At 45.5% G+C, this 18,350-nt stretch overlaps 2 protein-coding genes across 11 annotated transcripts in view; one reads left to right on the top strand and one right to left on the bottom strand.

Annotated features, from left to right (window-relative positions):
• The window catches only part of PBX3 (PBX homeobox 3), a 108,567-nt gene extending 95,049 nt beyond the window's left edge, over positions 1 to 13,518 (bottom strand). The window contains exons 1-3 of one of the 6 annotated variants that reach the window (XM_062641340.1): positions 12,659 to 13,517; positions 10,558 to 11,129; positions 9,526 to 9,599 (exon numbers count right to left, since the gene is read on the bottom strand). In XM_062641340.1, coding sequence (XP_062497324.1) covers positions 9,526 to 9,599; positions 10,558 to 10,754 — 271 coding nt within the window. In that variant the 5' untranslated portion in view covers positions 10,755 to 11,129; positions 12,659 to 13,517. The other 5 variants (XM_062641341.1, XM_062641342.1, XM_062641343.1 and 2 more) reach the window with 5 other exon arrangements.
• Positions 13,519 to 14,194: 676 nt separating this feature from the next.
• Positions 14,195 to 18,350, top strand: part of MAPKAP1 (MAPK associated protein 1) — a 97,663-nt gene continuing 93,507 nt past the window's right edge. The window contains exon 1 of one of the 5 annotated variants that reach the window (XM_062641338.1): positions 14,195 to 14,289. The gene's annotated coding sequence lies outside the window, so the exon portion shown is untranslated. Of the gene's footprint in view, positions 14,335 to 14,395; positions 14,775 to 18,350 lie in introns of those variants that run through there. The other 4 variants (XR_009969002.1, XM_062641339.1, XM_062641336.1 and 1 more) reach the window with 4 other exon arrangements.

The following is an 18,350-nucleotide window of genomic DNA, read 5'->3' as shown; positions in this document are numbered from 1 at the left end:
CAGTTAATCACGCTACCAGGATCTCACATGAAAGAAAATAAGCAAACATTTGGGTGTTCTGTAATTACAAACCTCACTGAAAGCACACTTCCTTCTTTAATCAACAAATATCTGAAAGCGTGCTTTAAATACCCTTTCATGTGTGCCACCCTGCCTGTGAACAGCTATCACTAAAGAAAAGCAGTGATCCCCCTCTACAGTGAGCAAACGGTCTCTTTCAGTACTAAGCAAACTAATGACCAAGTCAGACAACCCCGATACCCTTTTGCTAGAGGTCTAACCATGAATTAAAAAAGCAAACATTCCTAATTAAAGCCAAGAGAAGTAGAACTCTAAGGAAAGCCTAATCTCTTCATTGCCAGGAGGTAAGCCTCCACTTAGGCTCACCGTGACTGGAATAAGGTGGATACTGTAAATAGCGCTAATAGATTACTTCTTTGGTAACAATTTTAATTACACCAAATACTTGACAAAAATATTCAACACACAGCACCAAATGAACATAATTTTCACAAAAAAAAAAAAACTAATAATTAATAACATTCCCATTTTAAAGATAGGAAAAGTGAACTCTTGCATTCACCTCAGTGAGGTGGGGAGACTGAGCCCTGAGTTTGATCCCACCTAGGTCATCACATCTCTCCTCACATGAGCAGGAGTCCTGAGATCAGCAGCAGCATCAGGATTCAAACACACCCAGGAATGCCAAGCTTTCACTTCCAGCACCCCCTTCCCAAAACACACCCTTGGGGGTCTACCAGTACTGGGAAAGTTGAGGTTGGCCAAAGACCATGTTCATTATTTGGCTCTTTTGTTCAAGAATCTGAAACTCAAAATGAGCATGTGGAGACCAGGGATGTTTCCTTTTGCTTTCAGTGAGAACTGGTTTTGCAGTTTCAGGTGCATGTTTTGTTCCCAGAATCAACAAGGTTCACTATGATAACTAAAGTTTTGGGGTTATTAAGTCCTGGTCAGATTCTCTGGCCAACTGATGCAAAAGCCCTTGAGAACTAAGGACAACCCAGGCCATTATGCTTTCCATGAACACCATGCTATGGACTCTTTGTTGACGAAGAGCAGGGAAAGTGAATGGAAAGTGCCAGCAGCTTCCACAGGTGGCGAGGGCAGGGGACAGTGGGCAGGGACCTGCAGCGCATGCGGCACTTGTCCTGCGCTGGCGTGAAAACCCCTGTGGCTTCGAGGAAACCGTGGTGGTTTGTGTCTCATGTGGTTCATGTTAAAAATGTCCCAACAGTGAGAGACTTCAGCTGCCAGGATCAGGGCGAGGATGTGCATCTAGCATGAACAGCCCCCGCACGGAGCTCTGGGGCACTTTTTTATCCTCTTTCCTTTCTTTTAAATAACTATTGGGGCTCATAACAAGCACTGTCACTCTCACACTACTCCCCTGATTGACTTTGCGACAATGATCTGTGGAGGAGATGGGCATGCAAACAGCAAACACTCTGCAGGCGCTCAGGCAAAGAGGACTAGAGAGGTTTGGGTCGGGTATGTGCTGGGTTTATATTTTGATAAGTTTTTGTTCAATTTCCAGAATTACTTCTCTGATTTATATTTACACAGTATTATAAAAAGAAAACTAAACCACAAAACTGTAGTAAAGCAACTCCGAGGCTGAATAAAAACCACAGACACACACAAAAAAAATAAAAAGGAGGAAACTCTTGTCTTTGAGTCATCCTGCAGCCTCCTAGTGCTGCAGAGGTCTCAGCACAGCGATCTTACGTATCATATATGCTCTAATAAATAGGTTCAATGAGTTGAGTTAAGGGCAGAGTTTAACTATTAACTCCAAATTTCCTCGCTCTTATGGCTGTAAGTCAATCCCTTAATGTTACTTTAACACAATTTCTGGCAGTTGAATAAAATCTATGGTCAGTATTACAACCCCTTCCTTCCTACATGAAGGAAAATATACGTGTGATTTACATAAGAAATGATGGGAAATGCTGTGAGTGAGCAGGGGTGATAAATGTCCAAGGCCCTGCCAGCCAGGAATCCAAGCCGACCATCTGACTTGGGTTGTTTGGGCCCTCATTATCCCAACCCCAAAACCAGCAGAACTGGCAAAAATACCTCCATGCATGTACAGCTCCCAGTGCAGGAGCAGTTAACAGTCAGAGAGGTTAGAATACAAAGCTGTAAGATATATCTAAAATAATACCACAAAAATCAGATGACACAAAGAATTCTAATAGTTTCCTTTTGTTAAGATACAGTAACTGAGAATACAATGAAATTCTTCATGTTCAGTATCTCCCATTAGATCAATTAATATTCAGAGAAAGGCTTTAACATGAAGTTTAAATAATCATAGAAGGAGAAAAAGAACCACCAATGTTCTAGAAGCTTCTCTAGACCTTTCAATCAATTTTATTTATATGCAAAACCAAGAGAAACTCAGAAAAAACAAAGCTCCTCCTGATGCTAAAGCTCTCAATTTACTGACAGGCAAATGGCTTCATGCTGCCACTTAATCTCATTTCTTGCATAATGCCCTCTAATTAGCATATCAAAGTGAATTAATACTTCTAGGGCATTAGCAATGGGAAAATCTGCTCCAGGCTTCACAATAGCAGTTAAGCAAGAGCCAAGAAATCCTCAAAAACACCACAAACCACTTTGCATTGCAAAACTGTTCAATTTATTTATCCTCTCTCTCTAAACACTTTTACCGCACACTGTTTTACTACTGTTCACCAAACAAAATGATAATTGCCAAAGTTACCAGCATCTGTAATGCCTGTTTAGAATCTTAATTTAGGTTGTATACTTGAAGATCCCTAGATGCTTCCATTGACCCCACCATCCCCACCAGGACACACTGAAAAAACGCTGTTCTTCTTAAAAATGCTATCGGGATAACATTAAATTCCATTTTCCCCTCACAATAAATAATGAAAAATTAAATAATACATGAAAAAGCCACCTGCTGGACAATGAGGAATGAGAGATTAGCTTTAAATGTTGATGCATGGCTTAACTATAGCAAAAGGTTTTGACCTGTAAACACATGATACAAACCCACCCCCCTTCCCAAGTGATTGATTTGTAGGACGCACGATATTCAGTGATTCACATATTGCTACAAGTTCCTATGACTGTGCAACACGCATGGAACTGATCGTTAACAAAAGAATTTTAACTGCAATACCTAAAATAGCATAAAATTAAAGTGCATAATGATTTTTACTATATGCTTTTATGCAAAACATGCTCTGTTTTTCCCATTCCTGAAGCGATAAACACATTAAGCTGTTGCAGTCAGACATCAGAGCATTTCTTCTTTGAAAAATATTTTCAGGATCTACTTTCAATCGCAGGTCACTTTGCAAAATATAAACCATGATTTATAAACAAAGACTAAAAAACCCTGAAACTTCATCATCTTAGTGCTCCCTGTCAATCTTTAAATACAGAAGAAGAGCATTAAGAGGAAAAAAAAACAAACCCCAACACTTGTACACCCACCCACTAAACCCAAGAAGGGGGCTGGAGCACTACACAAGGCTAATAACAAAGAGTAGAAGAAAATGCTGGGGTCAGTGGGGTTTACAATATTTCTGTTTGCAGCATGGGGGGGGGGGGGGGGGGGGGGGGAGGAGGAGGGGAAAGTATGGGAATACCAAAATAAATTATGATGGGTATTTATCTTATACTTTGAGCCTTCCTAAAGAATGTGCATTATTGAAAAATATACAGCGCTCAAGTATCAGGCTTCATTTCCTTTCCTATTTAATTCCCTGTTTACTTCCACTGTAAAGGCAGCATTATGGAGGAACTCTAATGTCCAGCTGAGAAGCACAATTCATCTGTTTGGCTGATGAACTACTCCAACTTTATAAAAGCATGAACTATAAGAGCTGACAGAAACTTTAATAATTTATATTAAATATTGATGTGAATTATTTACTCCATTCATACTTAAAGACATGAATTGCCTACCAGAGAAAAGCAAATGTGACAAAAGGTCAACATGATGGTGAAAAAAGGCAGGCTGTGTCAGGCGTGTGTTATCTGAACCATGCTGATCACCTTGATAAGCGAATAGCATTAAACATGACTGCTGAGAAAACAAACAAAGCATTCTTCTCAGGGTGTCAATTCATGGAATACAAACAGCTACATCTAATTCTACCAATGATACCAGGACGGCAAAACTCCGCTCGGGGCTCTGCTGATCTGGACTCGCCACTACACAGATTCAGTATTCATTCCTGCTATTCATAAAAATATTCATCCAACCGTCAGATGCGTGATGTGCAAGGAATTGAAAATCAGCCTGAAAACTGAGGACAGATACACACCGGACTCTCTCCCGCTCTACTCCATGATTATTAATATAGCCTTCATATGTATTTAAATATTGCGTACATTTGTAACAATTTAGTATGTCTAATTCTGCTTATATTTGTCTACGGTAGACTGCAAATATCATTATATTAATGTTTCACACAAATCAATATTTAAATTGAAAAAAGACAGCATAATATCCATATCGTACAACTTTTTCATTGAAAGCTGTAGGAATAGAGCTTGATAAATGTGTTAAATCCTGTAGGAAAAAAAAACCACAACTCCTTTGCATTCACTACATACTGTTATAATAATTTATCTCTGAACACAAAAATTCCTTAACTTATAACAAGTATCCTAAAATACACCACACAGTATCTCACATAATTTCATATTTTCAGATAAGCAAATGTGTTGAATTCAGGAATAAAATGAAGGCCAGGAAAAATAGCTATAAAATAAAATAAATCCCTGCTCCTAGTTAAATTAGTATTGACAAGTCGGTCCAAATTTATTCTCTACGGAGAAGGGAAAAAAAAAAAAACACAATAAAAAGATCTGGAAACACTGATGGTGATAATCAACGTGAAGATTGTTATTTAAATAGAGCACTAACAATGGTTAAGGTCTAACGGTATGGCGTAGTTACAGGTTCTGCAAGACGAAGTATCATGAATTTCTCTAATGAAAATAATCACGAAAGCCGCCTGTTTTCTTAACCAGAGAAGCACCCCGATAGAAACCCACCAAAGAAAATGGGATGTTGATAATGAATGTGTTTGAAACAGATGACCAAAAGACAATCAAGACACTTAATTCAATTTATATTTTCCTAGCAGGACATTTATGAAGAAAAGCCATGCCATTGCCATAAGGACAATGTAAATGACCCAACATTCTACTGCATGTCATCATTTGTAATACATTTGCCGACAATTAAAAAAAAAAACACCATTCAAAAAGCATAATCAATGGTTCAGTGAAAAATCTTGGGTTCTGAAGCACAAGAAAGGAAACAAAAGCTAAACAATTTAAACTGAAGAGGTACGCACATAAACACACAATGCTTACTTCCTTATGTAGCCAGGCTAAATCAAAACTATGGATTTAGCAGCTTGGAAAAAACCCACCAGGACTGCACACAAATATTAAAACTGGCTAAACCAAATAGCAGTAACATCGCAGCTGGATTTTAGAATTCAGCTAACATGCATACATACACACACATATATATATGTATGTATGCATGCTCTCAGTGCCATTTCATTGTTCCATTTGAATCCTTTCACATTCAGACAGGACTCCTAGCACTGTGTGTTATTCTTTATAATTGCAAGTTGTTGGCACTAAATGACAGTTTACAAACACTGGAAAGTTAAAATTTGTGTTAAGGCAAGGCAAGAGTCCTGCAACACGATTTTTAGCTAAACACAGTGAAGAAAGGGGTTAACATTTGCCAATCCTACTGGCAGACCAGGCAAGGAGCAAGTCCTTCTCCAGCGAGTTACCTAACAGGCAGTTTACAGATTTTGCAGCATATTGACAAGGGGCGTTCCTAAAAGAGTTGGGCCATTTTCATCAATAAGGAGCTCTGCAGCAAGTAAGGGCAAGATACAGCCCTTTAATCATCAGAATGGCATCATATGGCTATTTACAGTTGTAGCAATAAAAATAAAGGTTTTAGCTTACATGGGGAACAGTGAGAAATTAACCCTATAGTTAACGTCACTATTTGTCTGGGATTCAGATCAGTTTATATTTTTCCCCCCATTCTTTAGAACAAAATTCTGCATAAGGGGAGAATGTTCTTAATGAACATTTTCCTCCTCTCTCTTTAGACATAAAAAATAGTTCAACCAGCCCAACCAGCCAAGCAGGCCTTTCTCTTCCCCTGCGGACACCTCCTGCAGTCGAGAAGTTCATTAAGTTTTATGATCTTCCCAAGTCAGTCCTGCTTATAAGCCTCACAAAGGCCACAAATCTGGCAAACCATCATGTATGCCATTAGGCTTTACTAGTAAATGAATGCTATTTAGGGTTTGTGGTGACAGTAAATTAGGGTTTGGTTGGCAGCTATCATTGTTGCTGTTGGACTTAACAGAAATAAATAAATAAACATATACGTGCAGGCATATACACACATGCATTCAGGCCTTTTTATAAACCCATATTCCCACCTATATGAATTATTTTTAAAGACAAAAAACCAAATCATCTATCAACACAATCCAGGGCCTAACAGTATGTCATTCCATTGGGAAATAATTGCTATTCCCTAACCATTTTAAGACTGTAAGAATAAATACATTTTCATTTCTATCTCCATGAGAATAACCAGTACCTCAGGTAGAGCAACGTCCTAATGGAGGCTTAATCAAATTACAAACCTAAAGGATTTTTAGTTGGTAAAATAGAGCTATTAAAAAAAAAAAAAAAGGCACAAATCAGGTTTTTCCATTCCTACTGGTAGATGCGTGAGGAGACAGACTGTGACACAGGTATGCAACAGATCTGAGCCGTGTGAGGAATGCAACTTGAACACTTCCAAGAGACAGCTCAGAGCGCGGGTAAAACACAAAGCAGCATCAACAGGCTCTCCCGTGCTCATCGCCCTGTTTTATTGGAGGGACTCTGGTAGAACTTCAGGTATAATTTTTTCTCTGAACTAATTAAAGAAAGAAGTGGCAGTTTCTTTATGAAAACCATGCTACCTTGTGGTTGCCTCTAAGAATGCACGTATCTATTCATATCTGTAAACCCTTTAAATGTATTATGCAGCACTTTTTAAAATGTTAAAAAAGAAATGTCAGGCTAAATGCGGTAAGCCCAGCAATTTGCTTTGTACATGGTAAATACCTCACAGGAGAAAAAAATATCTTCAGCTCCTAACCCTAAGTGAGACAGAGGGAGAGGTTTTTACAAATGTGATGCATTCATTAACCCTTGCAGGAGAGTGAGAAGAGTTGCTCTGCCTAAACTGAGGACTCCTCTACGTGCTCTCTCACGACCAGCCTCACAAAGTCCTTGCTGACTGTACTGAAAACTACCAAAATATTAAATAAAAACACATAATATGAACATGATTTAAATATTGCATTATTTAGAACAGACAGGACTGCAATTACACTTTATGTCCAGGCTACAGCCTCCCTCCTCACCTCTCATCCTTCTAACAGGAGAAGGTAGCGATAAAGCCATCACGGCAATTCCCACCGCCAACACCAAGGCAAACTTTGGTTCTGATTAAAAAGAATTAAAATACCATTGCATGACCCAGCTGCAGATGATTTAAGTACTTGGGCCACAAGACAATGCAGACTGCCAAGGAGGGGGGGACACACCTCTGCTTTAATTGCATCTCAGACTGTTCACCCCTCCAGTTCAGAATTGTTTGAGCCCTTTCCTATGAAAACGGCTTACAGAAAATATGCTAGAATTTATTTTCACATTTTCTTTGCTTGAGCACACTGACTACTAAAGCCTACAGAGACATTTCCTCTCAACTGGGAGACCCCGAGCAAAGGTCCCTGCGGGAAGAGTTTTTGGTGGGGGTGTGGATTCATCTTCATCAATCACTCAGTGCATTAATCCCGTCTCTCCTGTGCTGCCAGGGCTGGCAGGATCTCGCCTTTAGGCAGGCGGACGCCTTCACTCTTTGTTGCTTCTCAGCGATTTCATAAAAGACATAGCTTACAAACTTGGTTCCACTACTTGCAGCACAAAGGCAGGATCCCAACTTACAAGTTATCAGCAAAACACCCCAACGCGTTTCAGACCACAACGTCTCCTGTCAGGTTCCCTCTCGCCTCCCGAACAGCAATGGCCTCACCAAACACCCTGTGCCACTAATCCAGGCTGCTGAAAGGACGTGGGTTTTTCTTCGCAGCTCACCTCTGACATGTGGTTGACTACACTTTCCTTTCAAAACAGTGAGGCTAAGCCCTCTGCAAATAAAGTGATCGCAGGACCTGCGCCTGCCTCCTTCATTGAAATCCGCCTGCCGCAAAATGTCTGAACAGCGAGGGCAGGGTGCCTGGCTGGCTCCGGAGCAGGACGGGCAGAAAGTTTAGGGAAAGGCAGAAAGCAAACACAAGCCAAAGGATGGAAAGGGGTTAGGAGCGGATCAAGGCAAAACGTAGGTAGGTGGGGAGGGAGGGCAGGAAGGGGATCATTCCCCTTATCCTGGGTAATATAATGCAATATAAAGCAGAATCAATCTTAATATTCACAACACAGTCAATACCCTAGTGCTTAGCTGTCAGCAGAAACTGAAGTGGATTCCCAGTAGCAAAGAAACCTTTGGACATAAAGCACTATAATTCACTGAGAACTGTGCACTTCAGGCTTCTCACAGCTGAGATCTGCAATGATTCCACTTTTTTGTCTGGTCTTACGTGGAACTAAAGAGGAATGCGACTGAGTATCAAATATAGCAAAAAGCCAGCCAATGCATATATTTAAGTCTAGATCACAATAAATGTTCTTACTCTCTCAATACAAAGCAAAACGCTTTGCAAATATTCTTCTTAAATAGGAAAATTCTCTGTAAATTCAGTGAGGTAAAAAAAAAAAACGCTAAAAAAAAAAAAAAGCTTCTACGAAAACCCCGGAGTTTCTAAGTGTTGCTCTAATGAGGAAAAGAAGTATTTTTTGTGTACTTCTGAGATTAAATATTTGGTGCTTCAAACATCACCAGGCGCAACCGGAGCTTTGCTGCACCCTCACAAACAGGGGGATCTCTCTGGAGCCTGCCTGCCCGGGGCAGCTTTGCTCTCCCCTCACAAACTTTATCGTCCCCGCTGCGTGCTACGCATCCCGGGAAAAGAAATTAATAAAACCGATGAGGTAACGCAGGGCTGACAAGCGCTTTGCCAAGTGTCCTGACGGCTGGAAAACACAGCCCGGGCGCTAACGGGGTCCCTCCGGAGCCGTGAGGAGAACGCCGTGAGGGGGGCACTCTGCACCGCGCCATTTCACAGCAAGCCAACCCAACCGGGCCGCCGCCGGGACGGGCCCCATTAGCTCGGCGGGGCGGGCCGGATCAACCGCCGCCCCCCCCCCTCATTGCCCCGTTCACCTCGGGCCCTGCACCGGCAGCGTGAGAGGCGGCAGAGGGCCGGTACCGTCCCCACCGGCGGGTAGCGGCGGGTGGAAGGCGGGAGGGACCAAGATGGCTGCGGCGGCAGCGGCGGCGCGGGCGGCCCTTACCTGTTTTCTCCTTGATCTCGCAGAGGACGCTGAACAAGGCGGGTTTCATCCTGTGGCAGTTCAACGCGTGCTTCCTGAAAGAGAGCAAGAGGACAAGCGGTTAAAAGCCGGCGTTTAGCAACATGGCGCCCGATAAGGATCCCCCCCCCTCGGCTCCGTGTCTTTCGTCCCCTTTTCCCTGCCCGCCGGCATCCGCGGACCGGCGCCGGGAGCTCCCGAACGGGAGCTCCCGGCGCCGGTCCGCGGATGCCGGCGGGCTGAGGTGTGAGCAGCGCCGGTTCGGTAGCTGCCGCCTCTCCCTCCCTCCTTTCTCCCCCCCCCTTATGACTTTTATACCGAATTATCTTTGTGTAAATGCCGCCGGGCCGAGGGGTATAAATCACACACCCCCCCGCCTTGTCCCCGGTACTATCCGTCCTGCGATATTATAACTGATTTATTAACCATGATGGGGGGGGGGAGGAGGAGGGGGCAGAGTTAATATTCTTTGTATTTATTGTGATTTAAAACAGGTTTGAGGTTGTTGGTGTCCCGTCCCCCCCCCCCAACTGTCCCCGCAGCAATATCTTGTCAGGTTTGTTAATTTATCTACCACCACTTTGGGGTAGGGACAAGGAAAGAAAGGGGAAAGTTGTGGAGCCGCCCGACAGACGGACGGGAGGGACAGACGGACACAGAGCGGCTCTAGGGCCGGTGTCCGCCACACGGTGCCTAAAGGCGAACGGGCAAGGGATCAGCCACAGCTTCCCTCGCATGTATGCAGAAGCATCGCATACTTCGGTATTTATTTTATATCTATATATATATAGATATTAAAATATTGATTAAATAGCAACTTTGGCGCTGCCTCGGCTGCTTGCAATTTCTCCTACGGCGCCAAGAAGTTGCTCCTAATTGTGCGACTCCGGGAATGAGAAACAAAAACCACACACACACAAAAAAAAAAAAAAAAAAAAAAAGAAAAAAAAAATAAAATAAGAAAAAAGAACTAAAAGAAAAAAAAAAAGCAAGGTTTAATTAGACGAAACCAACTTTGCTTGTGCCTCATCCAGGCTTTGGTCAGTGATGGTCATGATCTGATGGAGGATGTCGCCGATGTCCTGCTTCCTGCCATCGCCGTCTGCCCCGTCGTGTCCGTGGGGAGGAGGCAGGGCCATGCCCCCCTGCACCGAGTGCCCGGCCAGGTTGACGCCGGCCAGAGTCTGCAGCATCCTGGACTGATCGTCCATGGCTCCCGCGGGCCGGGCCGGGGGGGGGCAGCGCCGGGTCCGCTCGGCGCCCGCGCACCCCCGAGACGGAGAAAGAGGGGAAAAAGCCAAACAAAACAACAACAGGAGTAAAAAAAATCAGTATTTGTGTTTTGACCGGATCTCAGCTGTTTATTCCACTCTCCTCTCCTTCCCGGTGCCGTAAATCACTCTCTTCCTTAGTTACAATCTTCCTTCATCATCATCATCATCTCTGTGGCTTGGATGGATGAGCTGGTGGGGTGTCTCTGCAGTTTTCCTGGTACAATCTTCCTCCACAGCTCTATTTGTGGTTTTAATTTTTTTTATTTTTATTGTTGCTTTTTTTATGTCTTTCCCCACTTGTCCAAAAATCTTCTTGGCAAAAAAAAAAAAAAAAAGGCAAAATTAAAAATAATAATAAAAAATAATAAAAGCCAAAATAACAAAAATAAAACTCGCTTTCAAATCCTGAAGAAGTTAGGAGGGTGGCAAACGGCAAAAACCACAACAAACCAGGCGAACACCCCCACCCCCAAACTGCAACAGAAAAAAAAAGCCAAGAAAACACAATCAGGGGAAAAAAAGAATAGTAATAATAAAAAAAATTAATCGCCCTCCCCCCTTACAAAATAATAACAAATGGTCCCCGGTCTGTGCAGCGGGGGTGAGGCAGCAGCAATCAAAAGTTTGAACTTGTGCAAAAAAGAAAAGAGCGGAAATAACGGGGAAAGAACTGTGGAGAAAAAAAAAAAAAAGAAAAAAAAAGAAAAAAAAAGAAAAAACCCCCCCAAAAAAATTCAACAAAAAAAATTAATTACACACTCTCTGCGAAGCAATGTGCAAAAATACCGGCCCGCCGGAATTTATGGCCCGCCGCCCGCCGCCGGCCGCGCGGCGAGGATTGACAGCCCGCCAACGCCACTCACTCACCGCGGACGTGCCGCCTGCGGCGCTCCCCCGCCCCGAGGGGTGGCGGGGGGGCCCTCCCGCCGGGCCGAGCGGCGGCGGCGGCGCTCCCGGAGGGGTGGCGGGGGGGGGGGAATCGGTGTGAGAGCGGCGGGCCCGGAGGCCAATCGCAGGGCGAGAGGGTGGGTGCCGGAGGCTGTCCTGGCCAATCAGAGTGCACGGGGCGGGACCGAGCCCGCCTGGCCCCGCCCCGCGGCTGAGAAACTTCTGATTGGACCGTTCGAACTGTCACGTGCCCGGGGCGAGCGCCGCTCCGGCCCCGCCCCTACGTTGCTATGGTAACTCCCGAGCTGAGGCCTCGCCGTTCCCCTCAGCCCCGCTGCCGTGCTGGGACGGTCGGGTAAGGCTCGGCCCCACCGGGAGCAGCCCCCGGGCCCGGCCCGCCGCGCCTGCCAGCCCGGGTAACAGCAGGAGGCTGGCCTTGCCTCGGGACCTGGAGCTTCGGCCGTGCGGAGCTGACCGGGTGCGGGCCGGAGAGGCCCCGATCAGAGGTGGCCTGCTCGTCGGTGTGGCCGTGCCCAAGCGCATTCCTCACGGACAAGCCCTGTCATGAGGCAGGAGCGTCCAGAGAGGGCTCCCCCTTGCACAGTAAAGGGGCCTCTTTGGAGACCAGATTTTAGTTTTGAATATATTACATATAGGTAGCCAAAACCGTTAAGAGAAAATATATATATCTGTGTCAGGGATAATTAAAGCATCATTCTATAAAGGGGTTATCTTTAGATCATTGCCACCCCCAAATTGAACTTACGTAGGATGCCTGCCCCACGCAAGTATGTAGGGGAAGTGACTTTAATTCTGATCTACTTCCTTCACATTTTGAGTAGTGTGCAACAAAGCTATGGCAACAGAGCTCTCAAGGAAGAGAAAACCACCTGTAGTGTGGCAATAGGGAGCCACAGCAGAAATTAGACTGGTATTTAATTCACTGTACGTACTTGATCTGTGATGGACAGTTGCAGTTGAAAGAAGTCATGTCCAAACTAAATCCTCATCCTCGTCTCTGACATTTTGTGGATGTATAGCTGACAACTCCCAGTCCACGTGGCTAACACAGAGCTCTTAATCTTCCTCCTTGGCTTGCGCTTGCCTCCTCTCTCAATCACGGCTGACATCACCATCATCGCACCTTCACTCAGGACCGCAACTTGGATGTCATGTGTTTGATTTGGAACCCTTAATCATCTCACACCAGTTGTAACTCTCACCTTTCACAGTGGTGGATGACTTCTGGTTAATGTAAATATGCTGCTACTGTCGCTCTGACCAATTAGCATGCTCATTAAATTTTTATCTCCCATCTTGACCACGATACCATTTTCTGGTATGAGCAAATGTGTTCTCAGTGTCATTCAGCTGTATTAAGAATGCTATTCCAAAGATCTTTTTTTATTACTACTCTTTTGACTGTCCGGTTCTGGCCTCACGTTCCCTGCTGTCTGCCGTGTCTACAGCGGTTTCGGCTCCCTGCCCTCGCTCAGCCTCTGGTATCAGCCCTCATCATCTTCTCTTTACAGCATCAAACATGTTATCTCCACTGCATTCCACTCAGTCCTGCTTCTCCCTGCCCTCCAGCACCATCCTTCCAAATGGCTGCTTTTGCTGATGTGCACAGCTACTCAGAGACTGCGAGTCGCGCTTTGCTCAGGAATTAACCGCGACTGTCTCGCTGCTTCCCTAGGAAGCTGTGGAGGATGGCTGTGGCAGCGAGCCTGGGAAGGGCCAGGAGGCCATGGCCAGACACAGCAAGCAAAGCGAGCCTGGGAGCAGCAGACATCCCCAGTTCCAGATTCGCAGAGGCTTGAGAACAGGTCAGTGGGTGGCTGGGCTCAACCGCTGTCCCCATGCTGGAGACTGGAGATAGACGGCGCATCAGCCTCGGACGGGTGGTTCTCACACTTGCAAGCCCGGTCAGTATCATTATATCATTTTTCTTTGCAAGTTACCTGTGTCTAAAGTATCCCATTTCTGCCTGTGTACCGGGTGCTCGGTGGAAGCTTTGGTTTAAAGTCACAAAACTACCACCGGGCCGGTGGCGGGTCCTGCAAGGGTCACCCAATGAGACTGGCAGTGGAACTCGCCCCGCAGTGAGCGCTGAGCGCCGCAGGATCTCCTCATGCAGCTCCGAGAGACTTTGTGAACTTTTCTACCGCGGTTCGTTAGTGGTCGTGCGCGTTTAACTGGCCTTTACAACGGCCTCACGGCAGTGCTCTGTAACCCCGGCCGCAAAGCGGCACCGGGCCCTGCGGGCAGGCACGGCAGCTCGGCTCTCGGGTCGCTCCGCACACCCGGGCCCAGTGACGGACTAAGCACGACGTGAACCAGCGGCTCCTGAAGGGACACGGGACCCGCCGCGAGCGCGCCACAGCGAACACAGCGCCCGCAGCCGTTCTGCCGGCGGCCGGAAGCCGGGTCCCGCCCCGACGCACGCGTACGCACGGCCCTGCCCCTGACGGGAACGGACACTTCCGCAGGCGGTGCTTCCGGGTCGCGGCGCGGCCCAGCGCTCACCGGTCTGCGGCGTCCTCCGGACCCGGAAGCGGCTGCCCCGGCCCGCTCGGCGGCGGAGGTAGGCGGTGCCCGGCCCTGCTGAGCGGCTCGGCGGGTGAAGCCTGTGAGTGTGGGGCTCTGCGGTGCGCGTCGCGGGCATAGGGCGGTACGGGGCCCGGCTGAGGGGTGCTTGCCCGGTACCGGCCGGCAGCGGGGCCGGCGCCGCTCCCCGGGCGTCCCGGAGGTTCACCGAGGCAGCGAGGCTCCGTGCTGTAACCCCGCCCTTGTTCCTTGGTGTAAAAGCCTGTGGTCAGCCTGCGGGATGAGGTGACATGTCACAGGGACGCGGGAGCCTTTGCAGTGCTGGGGGGACGCCACTGTGGTACGAGGACCCGGGGCTTCCTGGGCCTCCGCAGACAGGCACGGCCGGTGCCCGGGCGGCTCGGGGCAGCTTCAGGTGCGGAGCGAGGCGGGGTTAACGTCCTCCGGTGGATCAAGGCGCTGCGGCCGGGCAAGAGGCACTGTCAGCAGAGCACCTGGCAGTGCACTGTAAAGGGAAAACAGGTAAGTGGGACACTAGGCTCCACTCTTGGAGCGGGGTTATGGTAAAGCAGGCAGAGGGGTGCTGGATTCAAGGGCTGCACTGGAAATGCTCTGCACTTGCTCAGAGGCCAGAGGGATGTGAGCTGGCCCAGTGCTGCTGCTTCACCTGGGTCACTGATGGCAGGCATCAGGGCTCAGTCTCTTGTTCGCTTCTAAAGCCTGTGGGTTCCTGCCCTGACTGGGTGTTCACAGGATGGGTGCTTTTAGCGTTGTCACATTTTGATGTGTTGCTGGTTTGTGGTCTCATTTTTTTTTCACGTGCGTGGCAGGTGGTGATCAGAACTAGTGTACTTGAAGCAGGAACAGCAGTGAGGAGCAAGAAGGGTTCCTGGAAGATACCCCAACGAATTGATTTCAGTGGTAATGGAAGCTTAGTGATGGTCTAAATGAGCAATGCTGGAGCCAGGCTTGGATTTTCCAAGTATGTTAGTTTAGGTTTCAGGGGATTACCAGGTAGATGCAAGATTGGGAATTAAACTTTCTCATTTATTTTTTCAAGATCAGAGCAGATCTGTTCACGGACACTTTTTTGGGTTAGATTAAAAAAAAAAAATGAGATCATTGTCTACATATAGACTGTACAGAAATAACTGAAGCAGTGAATTGGAGCCAGTTTAGTACATTTCTTTCTCAAGTCATGTTTCAGGTCTTTCTCATTACACCCTTTCATCATCTGTTTAACTGTTTCACCCAGTTGCAACAAGTAACGGATTGGCCCTTTGATCAGCAAAGGCCTTGGCAGGTGAAGCAGGTTGGAAGGATAATTTGTAAGTGTTTTGTAGCACAAATTTCCTAACCTTCCTAAGCTGTGAGTGTGAGAAACAGACTCCTGCATTGAAGGGTCAGTTATAGTCACAAATTGGACAGCAAATAAGTGGGACACAAGTTGTACAGTCCCATGTAGGATCGGGAGATCTGTTTGCCAGCTCTGTCTTGGCTTTGGAGAGGGACAGTGGCACTGGCTGAGGAAGGGGGAAGGAGAGCTCAGGCTATCCTCAGTTATTCCCTTTGAGTTACTGGAAGGCACAGGCTTTGGAGTGCAACAGGAGAACAGTGGTCATGCAGATGTTAACAGCACATGGAATACTGCTGTGGGGGCACCAGTACCACAGCCTGACTGTGTCACTGGTATCATGGTGGTTCCTGGCTGTGGTACTGCCACATGCCTGAGATGTGCCGTGCACTGAGTTTGCTGTCAGGTTTTGGTAGCAGCAGGGCTCCATTTGTCTGAAGTGACCAAGAAAGGGCTTTTCCATTAGACAGTTCCTCTAACAAAGACCCCAAGATGCATTTTAGTATTAATGTGTATGTGTGTGTCTTCTGAGAAGCTTTATTAAACTGCAGTATCCATCTCTTCATTGTCTATAAGGTCAGTTTCTTATACAGGACAGCACAAGGGTACTCCCTACCTCGTTTCCCTATTGCTTGAGAAGTGTTGTGTCTAAATCAGTTATTCAGAAAGAAAACCAAAGCTCCTTGAGTATGTTTTGTGTGCTCTTCAAGGAGACAGACCAAAAATTTGTCAAGATGAAAATTAAAAGCCAGAGGAAAGGGAGATTCATCTGTTGTTGAAGAAACATGAATCTGGCTAGGGACATTTGACATAGAGTCCTAAATGGGCTTGAACTTTTGGGAGTTTTTTAAGTTGGTATTACCCCCATGAGCATTTTTGAGGTCAGAAGCAGCTTGCACCCTATTATGTTGTAAAATACAAGACGATGATCATCCTTTTTATGCAATAAAAATACTTTCATGCAGTCAGAAATGGAATGGGAACAAACTGAAGAAAACAAATATGAAACTTTGTTTTGACCTATGCCTCTGTTTAATACCAGAGTTCTGTGCAGTAAGGCTGGCTGGGGTACTTCAGTGCTGTGCCAGGAGGCTGTGGGCTGGCTGTGGCTACAGCAAGTCTCCAGGCTTTGTCCTGGGTCCACCCAGAGCAAGCTTTGTAAGGCCAGGGGCCTTCACATGCTTAAACACCTTTCAGGCAAGTTTGGCTTCAGCACATCCAGGCAGCTTTGACACAGCTGTAGAGGTGAGATACAATCAATTTCGGGATAATGCCACACTTCCAGGCTCACTCTTGAGTTGTGGTGTAGACATGGTTGGTGAGGAATGCCAGGAGAAACCAAACAGCACAGCATCTCTCTCAATATTATGCAGGCAAAGAGAAAGGTAAAATGTTGAAGCTTCCTGTTGTGTTTGTCCAAGATTGAACTTTGTATAGGTGTTCATAAAGTTTATGGTGTTTTTTTAAGTTCTTGAATACACAATCAGAGGAACCTAATGTGAAGTTACAGTCTAATATTTGAGCAGTCTGAGCCTATGCTTCTATCCTCCTCTTTGCAAGTAGGTATTTTGTTTGTTCATCTTTGGAATGTTAAAGCCTAGCAAATTGTCTTTAAAGCATTTTAGGCATATGAGTGAAAAATCATGGTTCCATGTAAAAGTGCAGTGCCAGAGTTGGAAGTATTTCTTTCCAGCTTTCTGTGCAAACAGAAGTACAGCTTCACCCACTCACAGGCAGCAACTGCTGCCCCCACTTCTGGAAAAGTGTTCATCAGCCGTAAAAATGAAATGGAAATTGAGATGTGTTATTTAAAAGGTACTCTCTTCTGTTTTGTTATTTTTAAAATTCGAAGTTAAGCCTTAAAAAATGAACTCAAATACTCATCTTTTTTTCTGGACAGTAAACTGTGATGAATACATGCTGTGAATTGGGGTGGTAGGGATTCCAGTGCAGTGGGTCAGTGCAGTAGGACGTTGCAGATGTAATGCATGTGCTAAGGTATGCTTGCTAGCCAGCATGGAAAAATAAGCATAATCATAGACATTAAAAATTAAGCAAAGTGTTTGCACATATTTAGATTAGGCAAAAGCCAGGCAAGATGCCGCTTTTCTAAACTGCTCCTATCCAAACCATTCAGTACAATATCAGAATGAAAAATGACAACACTTTGTCATCTGTTCAAATTGATATTGCACTCTTTGCAGTGACAGCTGAAAAGGCCCACAGGTGCCATATAAAGAGGTGACCATGTTGTCATATTTCATTTAGGCATCCCTCTGCAAAGCCATAATTACCTAATTAGGTTGTTAATTAGGAGATTAGCATTTCACTATATTGATAGAATGCTCTTTGCAGGCATGAGTCTAGATACAGATTTGTCTGCCCTAATTTATAATCTCTGCATTTTTTTATACTTATTTATTTGCTTAAAATCTTGGTGCAAGATGATTCTCAGCTAACCTGAGCTAACTTGTTTACAATTAAAGGAAGATTTGACAAGATCAGGGAACAAACAGAGGAGAGCATACAGCTTCCATAAGTACTCCAGTATTACCTCCCTCCTTCCCTAAAGCTCAATAATTAAAATGGCAGAGTTGGTATCATTTGCATCCTGATTAGTACAACAACAAAAATGTAGCCAAATTCCAAGCAGTGGATAAATACAGAACTACATAGCTAATGCCAGATTAATTTACAGGTTTGAAAGCTAACAAATAATTTGTTGGAAGTTGCGTATAATCTAA

This window comes from Pezoporus occidentalis, unplaced genomic scaffold (genome assembly GCF_034315485.1).
Source record: "Pezoporus occidentalis ecotype Australia unplaced genomic scaffold, CSIRO_AGI_Poc_V1 ctg68, whole genome shotgun sequence".
NCBI lineage: Eukaryota > Metazoa > Chordata > Aves > Psittaciformes > Psittacidae > Pezoporus > Pezoporus occidentalis.
This window is presented reverse-complemented; position numbering and strand designations above follow the sequence as displayed.